This window comes from Dendrobates tinctorius, unplaced genomic scaffold (assembly GCF_039654945.1).
Source record: "Dendrobates tinctorius isolate UK_male_01 unplaced genomic scaffold, ASM3965494v1 ptg000162l, whole genome shotgun sequence".
In the NCBI taxonomy this organism is placed as follows: domain Eukaryota; kingdom Metazoa; phylum Chordata; class Amphibia; order Anura; family Dendrobatidae; genus Dendrobates; species Dendrobates tinctorius.
This window is the reverse complement of record NW_027361829.1, coordinates 13,144,966-13,165,679: the sequence shown is the minus strand read 5'-3', so window position 1 is coordinate 13,165,679 and position 20,714 is coordinate 13,144,966. Positions and strand designations below refer to the sequence as shown.

Below are 20,714 nucleotides of genomic sequence, written 5' to 3'. Positions count from 1 at the left end.
GCATCCATTTTTCTCTTCCGTATTTTAAAAGCAAGAGGTAGACAGTCTGAACTTTTTTATCCGCCGACAATGAATCTGTAAAAGCTAATTAAATACAGTTAGAACACTAAAGTAAAAAAGTATGTCTTCTGTTTTTCATTCATTTTTAACAAATTCACACAAACTTTTGGTGTTGAGTCTGATCCACAAAATGGATGAGAATAGGACTTGCTCCGAGTCTCTTGTAATGGAGATCCGTAAAGTTCAGTTTTTATAACTGTTGTGCTCATTGATTAGTGAAGCTCTATTAGTCCATGTGCTGTTCTAGAAAAAAATGAAAAACACTAAGATGTGTCAAACTAAGGCCTCTTTCACACATCAGGTTTTCGGCGTCAGGCGCGATCCGGCGCTTTTGACTAAAACCGGATCCGGCGAAATGCAATGCCGGATCCGGTTTCCCCCCCATTGACTTGCATTAGAGCCGGATCGAGCCGGATGGCCATGCGTTTCATCCGATTTTCGCCGGATCCGGCAATGTGACGCGATCCGGCGTCTGGAAAAAACGGCTACTGTAACGTTTTTTGTCTCCGGCGAAAAAGCCGGACACGCCGGATCCGGCGTGTCCGGCTTTTTCATACAATGAAAGCCTATGAGCGCCGCAATGCGCCTGATCCGGCGACAGCCGGATCCGGCGGCCGGATCCGGTTTCTTTGGTCTGAGCATGCTCAGTAGCTCTGCCCACAAGACATATATAAAAGCAAGACAGTGGGACCCTCAGCCACACCCAACATGCCACCCAAGCCAAGAACCAGGAGCAGGAGAAGGCAGCAGACATCTGCAGCAGCAGCACCATCAGCACCACCCCAAATGGAGCAGCATGCTGAACAACGGGAGGGGAGTCCAGCAGCAGATGAGAGACGGTAATTATCAAATCCCCCATTCCTCCAAACTAGGGCTATGGAATATCAAGATATTCATTGGCCCTTTGTTTCTCTTTATTCAACAGCCGCCCAATAGATGCAGCAGCAGCAGCAATGGCAGCAGCAGAAACACCACCCACAGCAATGGAGTCTGGCCATGAGGAAGACAGCACATCTTCTTCTGGGAGCCCTCCCTCGCATCGTCAGCGTTTGACGGTAAGTTTTTATTTCCAAAATCCATCATCTCTGTAATATATGTGTATTCATTGCCTTTTATTTCAAAACAGGAATCACAAGATGAAGAGGAGCTCCCAGAAGAAGAAGGAAGGGGTGGACAGACACTTGGAGTGGGCTCACAATTGGTAAGTTTTTTGCATCAAACGCAGAAACACAACATCACACTACACACAACACATAGAAAACAATGTTCTGCAGACCACACACAGCAAACAAATGCCTACATCCAAAGACATAACATTTTTTGTTTTCTTCTCTAGTCTTCCCAATCTGGTGCTCGGCCAAGAGGTCCTCGCAGTGCCTCCCAGGGTCGTCGGCGACAGCAACGCGGCGGTCACCAGCGTGTAAGTATAAATATTTTTGCTTTGTTTTTTTTGCACTTTTTATTTCATTTCTTTTGTGGAGGCTAATTATGTTATTTTTGTCTTTTTCTTTAACAGCCTTCACAGCGTGCTCCCGACTCTGACGGTGAGGATGGAGGGATTGATGTGGACCGCCTCATCGATCTCGTCAGAGAAAGGGAGCCGCTCTGGAATATGGCTGACCGCCGCCACGCTGACCTGATCGTTACCCGACGACTCTGGGAGGAAATCTGTTCGCTCCTTGTGGACCGCTGGGAGGACCTCGAAGCTCGGGCCCAGATTAAAGAGCGTAAGTATATACAGTACCGGTTGCTTGATTTAAACCAGTGTTTCCCGAACTCCTGTCCTCGTGGTCCCCACGGATCATGTGTTCAGGATTTCTATTTACTTTGGAAATCCTGAAAACATGACCCCTGGGGACCATGAGGACTGGAGTTTGGGAAACACTGATGTTGTATACTAACCACTTTGTCCTTTCTCGTTTCAGGGGAGAGAATTGTGAAGCGGTGGCGGTCTGTGAGGGATCGTTTCAAGAAGGAGTTCAATAAAGAGATGCGGGCCCCGAGTGGATCTGGAGGACGCAGGAGCAAGTACAAGTACGCACGAGCCCTGTCGTTCCTCCGGGAGACAATGCTCACCAGAAGGTAAATATTACACACCACATGTGACAAAAAAATGTTTAGATGTAACTTTTTTTTTTCAGCCAGGGCCATACCATGTCACTATTTTAATTGTTTTTTTTTCTCTTTATTCCACAGCACGGTGAGCAGCACTCGGGAGCCTGCACGATTGGACCCTTCTGAGGCGATCCCTGAGGAGACCGGCACCGAGGGACACTTCGACCGCCCCGGTACATCTGCACCTTCCCAGCCTTCCCACACATTCGACCCATCTGTCCCATCCACCAGCACAGGAGCATCGTGGCCGCCTACATTACATGAAGCTGCTGGTGAGGAGATCGCTTTCCCTTTACCCCACCCTTCTGCCCCTGCCACCTCTAGTACACCTGCGGGTACTGGGCGGCAGCGGCAGAGGGGTCAGGAAAAGAGTTATGCGCCAGAGTTCATGCATCTGAATGCATCTTTCCAGAACTGTCTAAAAGTCTTGTCAGAGCAAATCTCCGCAGGCTTTCAGCAGATCAACTCCAGCATTCTGGAGGTGAAGACACTTCTGCAAACCATGTATTCAGAAGCAAGATCTTCGCCAAACCACACCTTTTTCAGGTCTGTTGTGGAGCGCATGGCAACACTATCTCCTACCCAGCAGATGCATGTAATGCATTCGTGCCACGGTGCTCTACAGCAGGTTACCTCCCAACCTCCACCTCCCACCACTGTAGTTCCTCCACCTGCACCCCCTCCAGCCACTTTCCATCCTCCCCCTCCTATTACATCTGCACCCCCTCCAGCCACTTTCCATCCTCCCCCTCCTATTACATCTGCACCCCCTCCAGCCACTTTCCATCCTCCCCCTCCTATTACATACCAGCAACCTCCCCAGTACCAGCAACCTCCCCAGTACCAGCAACCTCCCCAGTACCAGACATCTCCCCACTTCCAGCAACCTGCCCCGTACCAAACTCCTTCCCCGTACCAAACTCCTTCCCCGTACCAAACTCCTTCCCCATACAACATCATCTGCTCCTACAGTCCCTGCCCAACCCTCCACTCCACCGCCCACCACCTCTTCTGCCTCCCACATGTCCACCCATTCTGTAGCTTTTTCCACACCATCACCTCTAACTGTTCCTTCCCCACCACGATCCCAATCCTCTCTCCACACTCCCAGTGTCGAAGTGTCCCGCAGCCCCTCCAGCAGTATTTCCACCCCACACTACACAGATTTATGATGTGTTTTGTAATAAAAATGCCCAGTTTTTTTTCAAACCTTTATTAAAAAAGTTTTTTTAACTTTAAAAACAGTTTACAAACAAAAAAATATTTTAAATAAAAGTTAAATTATTGTTTACACTGGTTGTCTGTCATTTCTTTCTGCGGCGAAATATGTTTAAAAAAAAGGTTAAATAAAGGGTATTTAAAAGGTAAAAAGGTATTCAAAACCAGGTATATAACTGTGGGTAAATTTTAGCTTTTTGCCACAGTTGTGTTCCTGGTTGTGTTTGAAGCAAAGTATTTAACCTAAAAAGTTGTGTTTATTGTTGGTGATTTCATAACAATGTACACAACTTTTGTTAAAAGGTGAAATACTTTGCATAAAACACAACCAGGTACACACCTGTGGCCTAAAGCTAAAAATAGAGACCATGACAAGATAGCCAACTTTGGTTGGCAAAGGTATATACTGTTGGTACAGAAGGTACACAAGTTTGGTTGGGCACAAATCTTTCACACTCTGTCATCCTGCCAGTGTACTCTGCCTTGAGGTGACATAAAGTATAGTGCAAAATTGTCCCTCATTACTGAAACCGTCACAGAACTTCTAGTGGTAATGTCATGGTAATCTTGCAAGGTGGTTTCTTCAGAGGTGTCCTCAATGGAAATGGGTTCCTTGCAGATAACAAAATTGTGGAGTACCACGCAAGCTTTGATCACCTCGTCAACAGTTTCTGTCTTGAGGTTGATCGCAGTCAATAGGACCCGCCATTTGGCTGTCAGAATACCAAAGGTACATTCAACCATTCTTCTTGCTCTTGTGAGGCGGTAATTAAAAATGCGTTTTTGTCTTGTCAATCCTCTGCTAGAGTATGGTTTCAAAAGGTGTTCTGACAGCTGGAAGGCTTCATCCCCTACACAGACAAATGGCATAGGTGGACCAGATGTTTGCGGCAGCGGTCTAGGGGGTGGGAACTGGAAGGTGTTTCCATACAGTTTACGCCCCATGGCAGACAGTTTGAAAACTTGAGAGTCATTGGAGCGGCCATAGGCCCCAATATCCACAGCAATAAATTTGTATTCCGCGTCAGCGATGGCCATGAGGACAATTGAAAAATATTTCTTGTAATTGAAATATTCCGATCCCGATCCGGCTGGCTTTACAATGCGGATATGTTTCCCGTCCACAGCGCCCAAGCAGTTGGGAAACTGACATATCTGTTGAAACTTGTCAGCAATTTCAATCCACCTCTCTGTTGTGGGCTCTGGTAAAAACTCTTCAGCTAAGGAGTCCCACAGTGCATGGCATGTGTACTTCACTATTCCTGATATGGTGGAAATCCCGAGTCTGTACTGGAAATGCAGTGACGAAAGGGATTCTCCAGTTGCAAGAAATCTGTGGGGAATTAAAAAACAATAAATTAGTTTAAAATCACAGCATTACATACCAAAACTCAGCTATAACACTTGGAGATGCAAACTACCACCAACAAGATTGCAGTGAAAGTGTGCTCTGATGCGATCACATCCAATAAATGTGGCTTACCTTAAAGTCACCATCAGACGCTCTGCGGGTGAAACAGAGAAGCGGCAATAGGTGTCTGCTTTTCTTATGAGGTGTGCAATGCACTCCACCAAGTAATCAAAATTCTCCATTTTCATCCGAACATATCCAAAAAATTTATCCGGGTTTCGTCGAAGGTCCATGCAGAGTGTAGAATAGACCCCACGCGTCATTCTCTTGGCTGTGATGGGGTGGATCCACAAACGTCGTCTACGATGCCTGATGCGCTGCTGTCTCGCTCTCTCCTTCTCCAGAACAATCACCCTCAAACGATTCGCCTCCGCTATAAAATCCGCCAAATTCTTCAAAATATTTCCAATCACAACATCCATCTTCGCCAGTAACTTGCTCTTCTCTCCAACCTGCACTTTCTCCTCGACAACCTGTCAAAGAAGGGCTGTAGGAACACTCTATATATAGTTTTCCAGTAGCCAATCCCGTTCGGAAGGCCACAAGGGTCAATTTTAAAAACCGGATCCGGCGTAATCCGTCGAAAAACGGATAGAAAAACGGATGAACCGGATGAGACGGATCCGGTTTTGTCTGTCAAGAACAAGACGGATCCGGCAGAAAACCGGATCCGTCACATCCGGTTTTACTAAACATTTGCCGGATCCGGCGTTCCGGCACGACGCCGGATCGCGCCTGACGCCGAAAACCTGATGTGTGAAAGTAGCCTAATGTGTGACTGCAGCCTTAGGCCCCTTTCACACTTCAGTTTTTTACAATCAGTCACAATCCGCCAGGTTTTGAAAAAAACGGATCCTCAATTTTCTTTTGAGGATCTGTTTTTTTTCCCCATTGACTTTCATTAATGGCGTATTGTGACCGATTGCTGTCCGTTGCATCCGTTTTTTTTGAGGATTCGCCAAAAGTTGCTGTCCGTCACCATCCTCAAAGATTTCAAAACGGAGCTTGTAACGTTTTTTTCTCTGGCGGATCCTCCAGACAGTCATTTAACCCGAAATTCTCTCTCTCTCTCGGCACAGGATCCGTTTTCAGACGGATCCTGAAAATGAGGAAATTTAAAGGAACCCCTTCCCGGCCAGCGGTTCCTTTAAATTTCCTCATTTTCAGGATCCGTCTGAAAACGGATCCTGTGCCATCCGTTCACATCAGTTGAGAACGTATCCGCTTGTCTGACTTTTTGGCGGATTTGAACTGATGCAAAAAACTGAAGTGTGAAAGAGGCCTTAGACAGTTAGGTTTTGCTGGTTATCTCAAAATCTTGCACTTCTGACTAAAATAACTGCACTAATAATGTATTTTGATCAATGACTGCAGTCATACCCCAGTTAGTAATCAATACCTGATGTATTACGGTAATTCAGTAGTCAGGGCACTATTAGTTGGAGCCATGAGATCTCATGTTCAGAGAATTCATGCTGCGACAAGGATTTGAAGAGAGAACCCAAGGATTTCAGAAAGCAACTTCCTTGGAATTTAAGACCCAAATCCAGCAGGAAGTCTGGTCATCTACATACTAGGCAAGCTAAGTTGCAGCATGTTTATCTATTTTACTTTTGATTTTTTTTTGTTTAATATTTTACATATGCAAAATATTTATTTCTTATGAGGGGTAAAGCAAAAAATATTTCAAAGGAAACAGCATATTTCTGGTGATAGACCTTCTGAAAAGTACTGTAGATGTAGACAAGACAGTTTAGTAACAGTGTTGTGAATCTAATATTTTAGGATTGCCCTGCAACTGTGCCGATAAGTTTGTTCCTGTATGTGGTAACAATGGACGCACCTATCCGAGTGCATGTATAGCAAGATGCGTTGGATTGTTGGATCATCAGTTTGAGTTTGGACAGTGTTCCTCAAAAGATCCATGTAATCCGAACCCTTGTCACAGAAATCAAAGGTAAGCGGTTATAGTTTTGGGAAGTAAGATCTGTATGCTCTGGGAAAATTTTTTTTGGTCATTAGTTGATATACAGTATATTCAGTTCCAATCCATCACAGTTCTATAGTTTTTGATGGATTGAATAGTTTAGTTATTGTAACTACTTTATGGTACCCAGTAAAAACCAAACATGGTAGAGGTATATTTTTCACTCTTTTCTCTGGATAAGCCTGGCATATCAGTTTTCTTGCTATTAGTCGCAATCCGTCGAATTTTGAAAAAAAGGATCCAGCGACTGATGCCGCTGGATCCGTTTTTTTCCTCATCGACTTGTATTAGCGACGGATGCGATGGATGGCCTCACGTTTCATCTGTCGTTCACCGGATCCATTGAAAATTGTTTGTCCATCTGCCGGAGACGACAGACAAAGTAAAGTTTTTTGTCTAAGTCGAAAAATCGGACAGCGACGAATCTGTCGCCGTCCGTCATTTGCTAGAATGGAAGCCTATGGGCACAGGATCCGTTGTAATCTGTCAAAGGACGGAATCCGGCACCGGATTCCTTTTTTTTAACTGAGCATGCTCCGATTACTATCTCCACCCCAAACTATCTTAATTAATAAATAAAAATATTTTTTTTGATAAAAAGCTTTATTGTCTTTCATTTATTTAATGATAAGGTACAATACTTTGGGTAACAAGGTACAATTTTTGGGTAACAAGGTACAATACTTTGGGTAGCAAGGTACAATACTTGGGGCAAAAAGGTACAAAACTTTGGTTAAAATAGAAAAAATTCATGATTTAAAAAACGGATCCATCGAAAAACGGAAGAAACGGATGAAAAAACTGACGTGACGGATTTGTTTTTTTGCCGGATCCGCTAGTCGGATCCGTCGAAAAAACAGATCTGTCGCATCAGTATTTCACAATCTGCGACAGATCCGTCGAGACAACGGATTGTGACTGACGACAAAAAACTGATGTGTGAAAGGGGCCTTAATGGTTACTTCTATTGTTTGCAGCATTTTAGTGCTTGGCTCACACTGGATTGTTGGTAGGATGCTTATTTAGTTTCATGATTGTGTTTCTGGGAATTTTGCTTTACACTTACACCCAAAAGAAAAAATACTGATACTATACATTAGGTTAATTTCCTTTCTAATAAATCGCATCTAGTGCTTTTATTTAATAAAGGGAAGTTGAATTGTCAGTCTTATTAGGGAAAGGTAATATTATTGTATATAGACCATTTACGGACAAGAATAATTGAGATGAAATGTAAATCCATATTCCCAGGACTTAGGCCGGTTTCACATTAGCGCATTTTCAGCGCGCGCACGGCCGGGGGTAGCTCCGCCCCCGAGCCGGCTCTCTGCCTGGCGTGCCCGCCCTTTGCTTGTAGCGCCGCCTACTAGCGGACAGCGGCGCCTGCGATCGGCGCACCCTATCTTTAGCATAGGGTGCGCAGATCGTGCGCAGGCCGTGCGCTAGTTGCGCTTTGACCTGTGCTGCGCACTTTTGACGGTGCGCCGTGCGCGCCAAAATCAAACTTTTCGGATATTGGCGCGCACGGCGCACCGTCAAAAGAATTGCCGCGATTCCGCACCCATAGGAATGCATGAGAATCGCTTACTTCCCGCATGTGGCTATGCCCACCATGCGGGAAGTTAAGCGTCTCATGTGCGGTTGGTACCCACGGTGTGGAGGAGAGGAGACTGTCCTCCAGGCCCTGGGTACCATACCCCTGTAAAAAAAGAATAAAAAATAAAAAATCGGGGTATATTTACCTTCCGGCATCCCGCGCTGCATTCGTGGCCTAAGCGTTCCCTGTGATGACGTAGTCTCGCGTGACCCTAGCGGTCTCGCGAGATCGCTATAGCAACGCAAGACTACGTCATCACAGGTCTCACAAGGCATTACTGGGAACGCTGAGGCCCGGGATGGAAGGTAAATATACCCCGATTTTTTATTTTTTTTAGCATTTTAACATTCTATCTTTTACTATTGAGGCCGCATAGGCGGCCTCAATAGTAAAAACCTGGTCACACTTGTCAAACACTATGTTTGACAAGTGTGACCAACCTGTCAATCACTTTCCAAGCGATGCTTCAAATCGCTTGGAAAGTGCTTGAATATCGCACACGAAAATCGCGGCAAAATCGCGATCATAATCGCGGTGAAATCGCGCGGAAAAAAACACGCGATTTCTGTGAAGGAGTCCGGTTTTCTGTGTGCGTTTTAACACGCAACGTGGGCCCATAGCCTTAAAGGGATTTGTAGAAAGTAAGCTTATTCTTTCTCCTAATATAGTAAATATTTCATACTTTTTTTTAGAACACTGATTTTTTTTTTCCTTTGAGGACTCTGATACAATATAGGCAAATGCTGTAACCCCAAATCTTTTTCATGTAGGTGTGTGTCAAAAAGACAAGTGTGCCTCACCAGCTTTGAAAGGTTTCAGTGCCTACAGTATGAATGCATTCCAAAACAGATGAAGTGTGAACATACGAGAGAGCCTGTGTGCGACATTGAAAATACAGAACACCCTAACATTTGTACTCTATTCCAAAGGGGAAAACAGTTGTCCTATAAAGGCTCATGTCAGGTAATGTAATATAGTCACAGCAAAAGTACTATTTTTTTTATAAAAGGCTGTTGTATCTATTGATTTATTGATTCTCGCTATGTGTTACTTTTTTTCTCCCAAGACTGCAATGGATATCACTGAAACAGGCACGAATGCTTAAGTTCCTAAGTAAGGAATTTTGTTACCATAAAACAACTCCCATCATGTCTCCATCCATTTATTTGTCTGCATTGTCTCATATCCTCATCCATAAATATAAAAAATACATTTCTGAGCTTATGAGATCCTAGTTCATGTCTGTTTCAATATGTAACAGCTTTTAATGCAATCAACTTCAGGTTTCATGTGCAGATGACCTTAGTAATCCTAAAAGATGTAAATTATCCCATTATTATGAATTATAGTGTCGAGTTATGTTCTTTGGAATTGTTTGACTGGGCACAAAGAATGTTTCGTTTACCTGTAGTAATCTGAAGTTTGTTGCAGATGTTGTCCAAAAATACATTAATTCATTTTTCATTTTATGTTCAGTACTTGTTCTTGCCAATAACAAAATTTTAAAGGAAAATCATCATCAAGGATAAGGCATTTATATGTATATATGCACGTGCGTGTGTGTGTGTGTATACATGCTCTTTAACATTGAAATTGCAACAAGAATGTGAAGTTGTAGACTTATGGAAGACACAGGATCAATGATTTGCAATGATGAAAGAATGGAAGCTAAATTTTTAGAACATCTTGATTTATTCAGATACAAGTATGCGCACTGTACACTTACATGCCTTGGCATACTATCAATATGGTTATGAAAGGGGTTATCCACACCTAAAACAACCCCTTCTTGATCTGAATGTTTGCCCTATGAAAATTATAAACACACATATTCACCTCCCATGGCAGCACCGCTCCAGCGGTGTTGGCACTTGCATTCCTGGTACTCTTGTGCGTTTATTATGACAAGTGATTCCTGCGCCCAATCACTGCTGGTGTCACTATCCCCACCAGACGTATTAGTAATCAAGAGGATGTGAGAGCAACTGCTGGCCATTCACTTCCTCTTGCTTACCAATATGTCCGAAGTCAGGGGAAAGTGACGCCAGCAGAGATTGGACAAAGGGCTCAACTGATTTAACAACCTCACGTGAGCTACGGAAACAGAGATGGCATAGAAAGAGCATGAAACTGTTTTAATTTTCATAGGGGCAAACATTCAGGTCAGGAAGTTATTGTCCTTGTAATGGACATCCCCTTTGAAGGGGTTGTCCCACAAACAAAATATATTTTAATCTATAGATCTTTAAATAATAATAAGTTACACAATTGGATGTTAAAAAATGTTCCTGTGCTGAAATAATCCTATAAATGTGCTCCTGCTATATACAGTCTTATTTGCTGTCCCATCATGCAGGACTATTGTCGGCGTACACCACAGCTCCTGTCCAGGAGTAAAATCAAAAGTGAGTACACAGATGACACAGTAGTGGCTCACAGCAGCTTGTTTGTGTTAGGGAAACATTTGTCTATGTGTTTTATCACAGGAGCAAATGTTTCTGCCATGTCAATAGCCATGTAAGCTTATCATAAATCAAGTTAGTGGCATACAATATTAGTGCAAGAGTTTATATGTCATTGACTTGGTTTATGATGAGCTTAGAGGACTGATGACATGGCAGAAACACTTACTACTGTGATAAAACAAACAGTCAGAGAAATGTGTACCCTAACAAAGACAAGCACCTACAAACCACTGCTGTTCTGTATGTATTCTCATTTATGTATCCTGTGACAAGCAGAAATAGTGCTGCTGTTTCAAATACATGCAGCAACTAGAGGGGTTAACACAGTCACAGGAGACAGTGAGCAGAACCCCAGGGGTATTGTGGGAAACTTGTTTTGTAAAGAGTCTTGATCTGTGCTGAACTGTGCTATCAAAATAGTCAATGTGCCTCTAAAGGTACTGTCACACTTAGCGATGCACCAGCAATCCCGACAAGCGATATGACGCTGTCAGGATCGCTGGTGCATCGCTAAGTGGTCACTAGTGAGCTGCCACACAGGCAGATCTCACCAGCGACATAGCAGGGGTCGGGGGTCGCTACTTACCTGTCCGACGAGGCGATCCTGACGTCTTCCCGCCCGCGTCCACGCGTCGCTCATCTCCACAGCAGGAAGCCCCAGCAGGAAGCTGACGACGAGAAACGGTCCAGGACGTTCTCGCGCGATCAGCGATAACCAGCAGGGGAGCGGTCGGAGGTAAGTATCAGACATAGCGATATCGCTAGCAATATCGCTATAACGTCACAAAAACCAGTGACGTTATAGCGATATTGCTAGCAATTTCGCTTAGTGTGACAGGCCCTTAAGAAGCAGCTGTCCTGTTTATGAAGCCTGTGCTTAAGAGATTTGAATTGTACTGAATGTGCTGTGACATTCAACTACATGAGGACTTCATCAATTGTTTCTGTGTGAGCAAGTGGATCCATCTTGTGCTTGAGGAAGCTGCAGTACATGGTCGCCCTGAGTAATGGTTCCCCCAGAGTTCCAAAGAATTTCTGATACCTGTCCTGCCCCAGTTTGAACCTACCCTGGAAAAATGTAGGACACCCCGTTGGAATGTTGTGTCATGTTGAATACACTTGTGCACGCAACGCAAATCCTCAAGATCTGCTGTTACAAGCTCCCTTTGCAATTGCCAACCAATGACATCCCAGATAGGCTCAATGGGAGAGAAGTCCACTGATTCTGCAGACTATAGTAGCATGTTTAGGCTGTACAGGCTTCTCACACTAGTACAAACAACATGCGGCCTGGCGTTTCTGTGTTGAAAAACAACTCCTGGGACTCTGCAGCATCAATGGTTTCACCACCAAATACAATGATGAACAGTTAGTATACATGGATTGAAGACGGGGGGGGGGTCCGGCTGCCATACATTATGCCATCTCACATCATAAGCCTCGAAATAGGACTTTTGTAACATTCCCTTGTAACGGCATCTTTATGGCACTGCCCACATGGTCTACAGACTAATCTCTAGCTATCATTGCTTCTGTGACAAACCTCTATTCCCGCTTTACTTTGGTTTTGAAGTTTGAAAATAAAGTGCATTAAGTGTAACACAATATTCCTCAGACAACCATTAATCACCTAATTGATAGCATGCCAAAGCATGTAAGCACATGTATTTCTGTGTGTGGAGCTCATACTTGATACTGAATAAATTGAGTTATTTTAAAAAAAATTTTCTTTCCAGTGGTCATCATTTGCATATCATTAGCATGTCTATTGATCCTGTGATTTACTTAATTCCACAACTTTTGCTTATCGGTGTTGCAATTTCAATGTTAAAGAGAACCTGTCAGCTGGATTTGCAAAGTACAGACATGGTCATATAGCGCCTTGATACAAATTAAAACGATACCTGTGGTCAAGAAATCCATTTTGTGTAATCAGGTTTTGAAGCTCTCCTGTAATGATATCTTTGTGCATCAGGGTGAGACTGTTGGTAGGGTTTTTTATTGGTTCTCTGGGCCCTAAGTCATCCTCCAATTTGAATGACAGGTCACTGATCTGTCAGTGACCTGACTCCTATTTTAAATATCGCGCTGTGGCAGTAACTACTGTGGTCTCCAAAAGTACATTATGACTCCAACAAAATGGCATCCCCAGCAGTGACCCATGTGCAGTCTCATCTCCAAGTTATCAATTACATTCTTAATCTGTGTATGTGCTGCCCACTGTGTGCAGGCGCTCAAGTTGACAAGAAAGAAGGATATCCAGCTCACAGAACGCTGAAATCAGGTAAAATCAGAATATGTCATTATTTTTTGCAGCAACTCTACTTTTTGAGATAATGTACAGTTGCTCACACATGAAATTGGGATTTTTTCCTCTACAGGGGTATTAATTATAGAATTAACCCCTTTACCCCCAAGGGTGGTTTGCATGTTCATGACGGGCCAATTTTTACAATTCTGACCACTGTCCCTTTATGAGGTAATAACTCTGAAACGCTTCCATGGATCCCAGTGATTCTGACATTGTTTTCTCGTGACATATTGTACTTCATGTTAGTGGTAAAATTTCATTGATATAACTTGCGTTTATTTGTGAAAAAAATGGAAATTTGGTGAAAATTTTGAAAATTTTGCAATTTTCCAACTTTGAATTTTTATACCCTTAAATCACAGAGCTATGGCACACAAAAGTCTTAATAAATAACATTTCACATATGTTTACTTTACATCAGCACAATTTTGGAATCAAAATTTTTTTTTGTTAGGAAGTTATAAGGGTTAAAAGTTGACCAGCGATTTCTCATTTTTGCAACACCATTTCATTTTTAGGGACCACATCACATTTGAAGTCACTTTGAGGGGTCTATATGATAGAAAATCCCAAAAGTGAAACCATACTAAAAACTGCACCCCTCAAGGTACTCAAAACCACATTCAAGAAGTTTATTAACCCTTCAGGTGCTTCACAGGAATTTTTTGAATGTTTAAAAAAAATGAACATTTAACTTTTTTCACAAAAAAATTACTTGAGGTCCAGTTTTTTTTATTTTACCAAGGGTAAAAGGAGAAATTGGACTGCAAAAGTTATTGTGCAATTTGTCCTGAGTACGGTGATACCTGATATGTGGGGGGGAACCACTGTTTCGGGGCATGGCAGAGTTCAGCAACGCCATTTTACTTTTTGGGCTGGAATTGAGATCAGACGCCATGTCGCATTTGGAAAGCCCCTGATGTGCCAAAACAGTGTAAACCCCCCACAAATTACACCATTATGGAAACTAGATGCCCCAAGGAACTTATCTAGATGTGTGGTGAGAACTTTGAACTCCCCAAGGGCTTCACAGAAGTTTATAACGTACAGCCGTAAAATTAAAAAATCACATTTTTTCCACAAAAATGATCTTTTCACCCCCAATTTTTATTTTCCCAAGGGTAACAGGACCCCAAAAGTTATTGTGTAATTTGTCTTGAGTACGCTGATACCCCACATGTGGGGGTAAACCACTATTTGGGCGCATGGCAGAGCTCGGAAGGGAAGCAGCGCCATTTGACTTTTTTGGCTGGAATTGGGATCGGACGCCATGCCACATTTGTAAAGTCCCTGATGTGCCTAAACCATGGAAACCCCCCACAAATGACACCATTTTGGAAACTAGACCCCCCCCAAGGAACTTATCTAGATGTGTGGTGAGCACTCGGAACCCCCAAGGGCTTCACAAAAGTTTATAACGCCCGGGCGTGAAAATAAAAAAATCATATTTTTTCCACAAACATGATCTTTTAGTCCCCAATTTTTTTATTTTGCCAAGGGTAACAGGAGAAATTGGACCCCAAAAGTTGTTGTCCAATTTGTCCTGAGTGCGCTGATACCCCATATGTGGGAGAAAACTACTGTATAGGCACATGTCAGGGCTCGGAAGGGAAGTAGTGACGTTTTGTAATGCAGACTTTGATAGAATGGTCTGCGGGTGTCATGTTGCCTTTGGAGAGCCTCTGATGTACCTAAACTGTGTAAACCCCCCACAAGTGACACCATTTTGGAAACTAGACCCCCCAAGGAACTTATCTAGATGTGTGGTGAGCACTTAGACCCCCCAGTGCTTCACAGCAGTTTATAACACCCAGGCATGAAAATAAAAAATTCATTTATTTCCACAAAAATGATATTTTTGCCCCCAATTTTTTATTTTCCTAAGGATATCAGGAGAAATTGGACTCCAAAAGTTGTTTTGCAATTTGTCCTGTGTAGGCTGATATCCCATATGTGGGGGTAAAACACTGTTTGGGCGCATGGCAGAGCTTGGAAGGGAAGGAGCACCATTTGACTTTTTCAACGCAGAATTGGCTGGAACTGAGATCAGAAGCCATGTTGCATTTGGAGAGCACCTTATGTGTCTAAACAGTGGCAACCCCCCAATTCTAACTCCAACCCTAACCCCAACACACCCCTAACCCTAATCTCGTCCCTAGCCCTAACCCTAACCCTAGCCCTAGCCCTAATGGGAAAATGGAAATAAATACATTTTTTTTTAATTTTATTATTTTTCCCTAACTAAGGGGGTGATAAAGGGGGGTTTGATTTACTATTTATAGCAGGTTTTTATGTTTGGCAGCTGTCACGCTAAAAGACGCTTTTAATTGTAAAAATAGTTTTTGCATCACTACATTTTGAGAGCTATAATTTTTCCATATTTTGACCCACCGAGTCATGTGAGGTCTTATTTTTTGTGGGACGAGTTGACGTTTTTATTTGTGCCATTTTTGGGTACGTGACATATTTTGATCGCTTTTTATTCCGATTTTTGGGACGCAGAATGAACAAAAACCAGCATTTCATGAATTTCTTTTGGGGTGTGCGTTTACACCATTCTGCGTGTGGTAAAATTGATAAGGTGGTTTTATTCTTCAGGTCAGTACGATTACAACAATACCTCATTTATGTCTTTTTTTATGTTTTAGCGTTTTTATACAATAAATAATAATAATAATAATAATAATTATATAAAAAATAATTATTTTTGCATCGCTTTATTCTGCTAGTTATAACTTTTTTATTTTTTCGCTTATGACGCTGTATAGTGGCTAATTTTTTGTAGGACAAGATGGCGTTTTCAGTGGTACCATGATTATTTATATCTGTCTCTTTGATCGCGCGTTATTACACTTTTTGTTCGACGGTATGATAATAAAGCTTTGTTTTTTATTTTTATCTTTTAAGGAGTTCGCTAAAGGGGTTAACTAATGGGACAGTTTTATAGGGCAGGTCATTACGGATGCGGCGATACTAAATATATGTACTTTTATTGTTTTGTTGTTTTCATTTTCAAAAAATGAATTTATTACGGAATATTTATTTATTTTTTATTTATTTAGCGATTTTTTTTTTTTTTATAAATTATTTTTACACTTTTTTTTTTTTTTTACTTTATTACATTGTCCCGGGGGGGCACATTATTGTAATATGTCAGATCGTTGATCTGACAGGTTGCACAGCAGTGTGTCAGATCGGCCATCTGCAAGACACTGAGAAAGACCCCTCCCTGCAGGCCCCCGAAGGTCCCCGCCGCCATATTGGATCCGGGGACCTGCAGGGAAGGAGGCCCCCAGTCTCAGGGACGCACGGAGGGAGCCCCCTCCCTGCCGATGCTTCCCTATACCCCCGATACACTGGGATCGTGTTTGATCACAGTGTGCCAGGGGTTAATGTGTCGAGGGGCGGTCCGTGACAGCCCCTGATACATAGTGCCGGGTGTCAGCTGTGATAATCATGATGAGCGGCGCTCCCCCCGTGAGCGCCGCTGATCGCAATGACGTACTATCCCGTCACCGCTCATAGGGGCCCGAGTCCCGTGGACAGGATAGTACGTCACATGTCAAGAAGGGGTTAAAGATCGTCTATAAGGTATGTGACAAATACTTGAATACTTGTTAAATGCAAAATGCATTTCAATATGTAGTAAGGTCAAATACATAACTGACCATCTGTGATTCTATACCAACTCTTTCAGCAACATGCTCCACAGAAATTTGAGGCAATGTAGCATTTGGCAACCTTGTTGATGACTTGTCACTTCAAGCTGAGTCAGTGTGCTCCTGGCTTTGTAAATGAAAGGTTGGTATTAACTAGATGCTGTATGTTCCTTCCTACTTAAGAATGTAAAGGTATGGTGCTTACTGATTCAGCAGAACACCATTCTTAAATTTATTTTTAATTTTGTCTAATCTTTATATTTTTCACCCTTGCAGATGATAACATAGCTTCCTCACGAATACAGTGTTTCAGTCATCCTGATTGCATTCTCTGCATTTGTGGAGAACATATATTGAGGGAGCAAAGATAATCCATTTCTTATTTTGTGAAAAAGGCGTTCCTAAGCTATTTCAAAATAAAAATAGGGGACCAAGATAAGACCTAGGATCCACACATTTTCTGTAAACCTTGTATGGGGCATCTTCAGGCAGTGGACAAAATGGAGGGAGGAAATGTCTGAAATTTGAAATACCTATAGTCTGAAGAAAACAGAGTAACCACAGTGATCATTGCTAATTCTATGGGGTTAACATAAAGGACATCAATAGTTGCAATCAAAGTAAATGAATGTATCCTGAACAAGACTCGGCAAAACGACTTATTTTACACTCAGATGAAATACCAGTCCCATCATTAAATAAGCTAAAAGAGCTCCCTGAAAAGGAATCCTGTTTTTCCCTTATAAACAGTAGTGATTTTGAAGGAACTTCATCAGTACCACAAGTTTTTAATCAGCCAGAGCTCAATTACCTAGATAGAGAGCTAAATCTCCCAAAGAAATTATCAGAATTGTTGGCGTATAGACTAGAAGAGAGGAATTTATTACATCTGGAAACCAAAATCACATACTATCGTAACAGAGGAAAAGATTTACTGCCATTCTTCTGGGAGGAAAGTAATTTTTTTAATTGCAACAATGTCCTAGGCTTACTTATTATAACAGGCATATCTTACAATATTAACCAAGTGAATGACAGCTGTTCATAGACAGTTCTAAGCAGAGCCTAAAATGTTTGCTAAACAATTAAAATAAATGTGGATCAATCTGAATAGGTCACTCAACTAAGATTACTGAAGAGCAAAACACACATACTGTTAGGGCTGGGGGAACGCACCAAATTCTAAAATAATAGTAGGTGCGTTCGCAGCCCGGGGTCCACCGTGCAGAGGTGGTACACTGCTGCTAAGTAATGGCGGAAGAATTAAGCGGTGTGAAACCAGTCACACGTGGGTTACGTCACCCAATGTGAACAGGGGTGAACTCTGTTAAGGCACAGAGCTGCACCACCGCTGAACGTAAATTCTGGAGCCTGTTAAGCTCACAGAGCCCGGCCAAAAGAGCGCACAGTGTACGGCCACAGAACTCTACCCCAAGGACACGGGGTTAGAGTCCTTCTAGGCCCACTGAACGTGCGGCGACGCTGCCGCGAACGCCGCTATAGACGCTGGCTATAGAGCACGTGCACTGAGGCGTGCCGAGTCCCTGGTGAGGACTGATGCCTGACTCAACCTCTGTCCTACCTATGCCTAAGCCTGGGCACTAGCAGGCTAGGCTGCACAACACATGCGTACCAAGGGTAGGGGTTTCTTAATGAGTCGTTCACCAGAGACATTCATGCGTGCATACATCACTCACTCCATATAGTCTGTAAATACGAACCTTTTATAGCCACGAGTGTCCGGGACCTTCCTGGCTTCTCGATGGGCCAATCCGAACAGGAGCAGGACCTGAGCACATGACCTTCGATCTCTAATGGGAGATCACTCCACGGGCATGCTCAGTGGCCCGACATGGGGACTTAGTCCCTGGAGAATCTCGCTGCTGAGCAGCATGTATTGACATAGCTGCGCCAGAGGTGGCAGCAGCAAGCAAACCGACGGAGCTGGTCTGGGCAGAGCACCTGGACCGACGAGTTTGCTGAGCAACCTTCTCTGCAGCTGGAGAGGAATGGGAGACCGCTGAAAGTAAGGCTCAGGATTCTCGCTGTGCAGCGACAGAAATCCAATGCCTAACATTACCCCCCCTCCTTGGGCCCCCTCCCCTCTGAGCCTTGCTGCGCTCAAACTCCGCAATGAGAAGAGGAGCGTGGATGTTCTCCACTGGCTCCCAGGTCCGAGCCTCTGGACCATGACTCTTCCAATCCACCAAATAAAACTTTTTGCCCTTCATCATCTTGCATCCCACAATGGCATTGACCTCAAACTCATCCGAAGACAAGTCTGATGTCCCGGTAGATGACTCAGAGAACCGGGACAAGTGAACAGGCTTAAGGAGGGACACGTGGAATGTATCAGAGATAGCCAAGTGTGGTGGAAGGGCCAGAAGGTAGACCACAGAGCTGATCTGCTTGAGGACCTTGAAGGGGCTAATGTAGCGCGGTGCGAACTTAGCGGACTCTACCCGCAGCCTGATGTTTCGGGCGGAAAGCCACACCAAGTTGCCAGGGGCAAAAGTCGGAGCAGGGCGCTGGAGTGCGTCAGCGGAGGTCCTCATTCTCTCCTTAGAAGCTCGGATAGCATCCTGGGTGCGATCCCAAATGTCGCGTGCCTCCACCGCCCAGTCTGCCACCCTGGAGTCGGTGGATGACACGGGCATGGGCACAGGGACGCGCGGATGCTGACCATAATTTTGGAGGAATGGGGTCTGAACGGTGGAGCCACAGCATTGTTCAGAGCGAACTCTGCCCACGGCAGCAAGGATGCCCAGTCGTCCTGCCTGGCCGAGACAAAATGTCGAAGATATGTGATCAGGGTCTGGTTGGCTCTCTCTACCAACCCGTTCCTCTCGGGATGATAGGCCAAGGAGAGATTCAGCTCAATGCTGAGCAGGGAGCAAAGCTCTCTCCAAAACCGGGACGCAAACTGAGGACCCCGGTCACTGACAATCTTGTCCGGCATGCCATGCAGGCGGAAAACGTGCTTAATGAACAACACTGCCATGCCCCGCGCAGAAGGTAACCGGGAGAGAGGTACCAAGTGCACCATCTTAGAGAAATGGTCGGTGACAACTCAAATGACCGTGCTGCCACTGGACTTTGGTAGCCCCACCACAAAGTCCATACTGACCATCTCCCGGGGCCTGTCCGTTACGGGCAGAGGGAAAAGAAGCCCAGCGGGCCACTGCCGAGAGGGCCTATTCTGGGCGCAAGAGACGCACGCCTGAATATAATCCCTGATGTCACGGGCCAAATGCGGCCACCAGTATGTCCTCGCCAAAAGCTCAGGGGTCCGTTTTGTCCCGAAATGTCCACCCACCCTGGACGAATGAGCCCAAGAGAAGACCTCCGGTCGCAGACGGGCAGGGACAAATGTCTTGCCCGGAGGTACTGACTCAAGGGCAACCGGAGCCACAGTCCTCAGACTCTCGAATGTGACGATCAACCGAGGCTCCTCCTCTTCCTCCGATGACACCACGGAGCAGGAGAGAGCATCGGCCCGGACGTTCTCCCCGGAGAGAAAATGCAGGGTGAAGTGGAACTGGGAAAAGAACAAAGACCATCTGGCCTGGCAAGAGTTTAGCCGCTGGGCTGTTTGCAAATAGACCAAGTTTTTGTGGTCGATGAACACCTGGAAAGGGTGGCGAGCCCCCTCCAGGAGGTGTCTCCACTCCGAGAAGGCCAACTTCATCGCTAGCAACTCCCTGTCCCCGATGGCATAATTACTCTCCGCTGGTGTGAAGGTCTTGGAGAAAAAGAAGCATGGGTGCTTCCGACCTTGCATGTCCTTCTTAAACAGGACCGCTCCAGCACCGACGGAAGAGGCATCCACTTCCAGAATGAAGGGCTTATCTACATCGGGGCGATGTAGAATGGGAGCGCCAGCGAAATGGG

General features: G+C 44.2%; 1 protein-coding gene across 2 annotated transcripts in view; it reads left to right on the top strand.

The window, feature by feature from the left end:
- The window catches only part of RECK (reversion inducing cysteine rich protein with kazal motifs), a 675,429-nt gene that overhangs the window by 538,236 nt on the left and 116,479 nt on the right, over positions 1 to 20,714 (top strand). Inside the window, exons 16-18 of one of the 2 annotated variants that reach the window (XM_073549859.1) lie at positions 6,590 to 6,761; positions 9,159 to 9,351; positions 9,455 to 9,501. In XM_073549859.1, the coding sequence (XP_073405960.1) occupies positions 6,590 to 6,761; positions 9,159 to 9,351; positions 9,455 to 9,493 (404 nt within the window). In that variant the 3' untranslated portion in view covers positions 9,494 to 9,501. The remainder of the gene's footprint in view (positions 1 to 6,589; positions 6,762 to 9,158; positions 9,352 to 9,454; positions 9,502 to 20,714) is intronic. The other variant, XM_073549858.1, reaches the window with a different exon arrangement.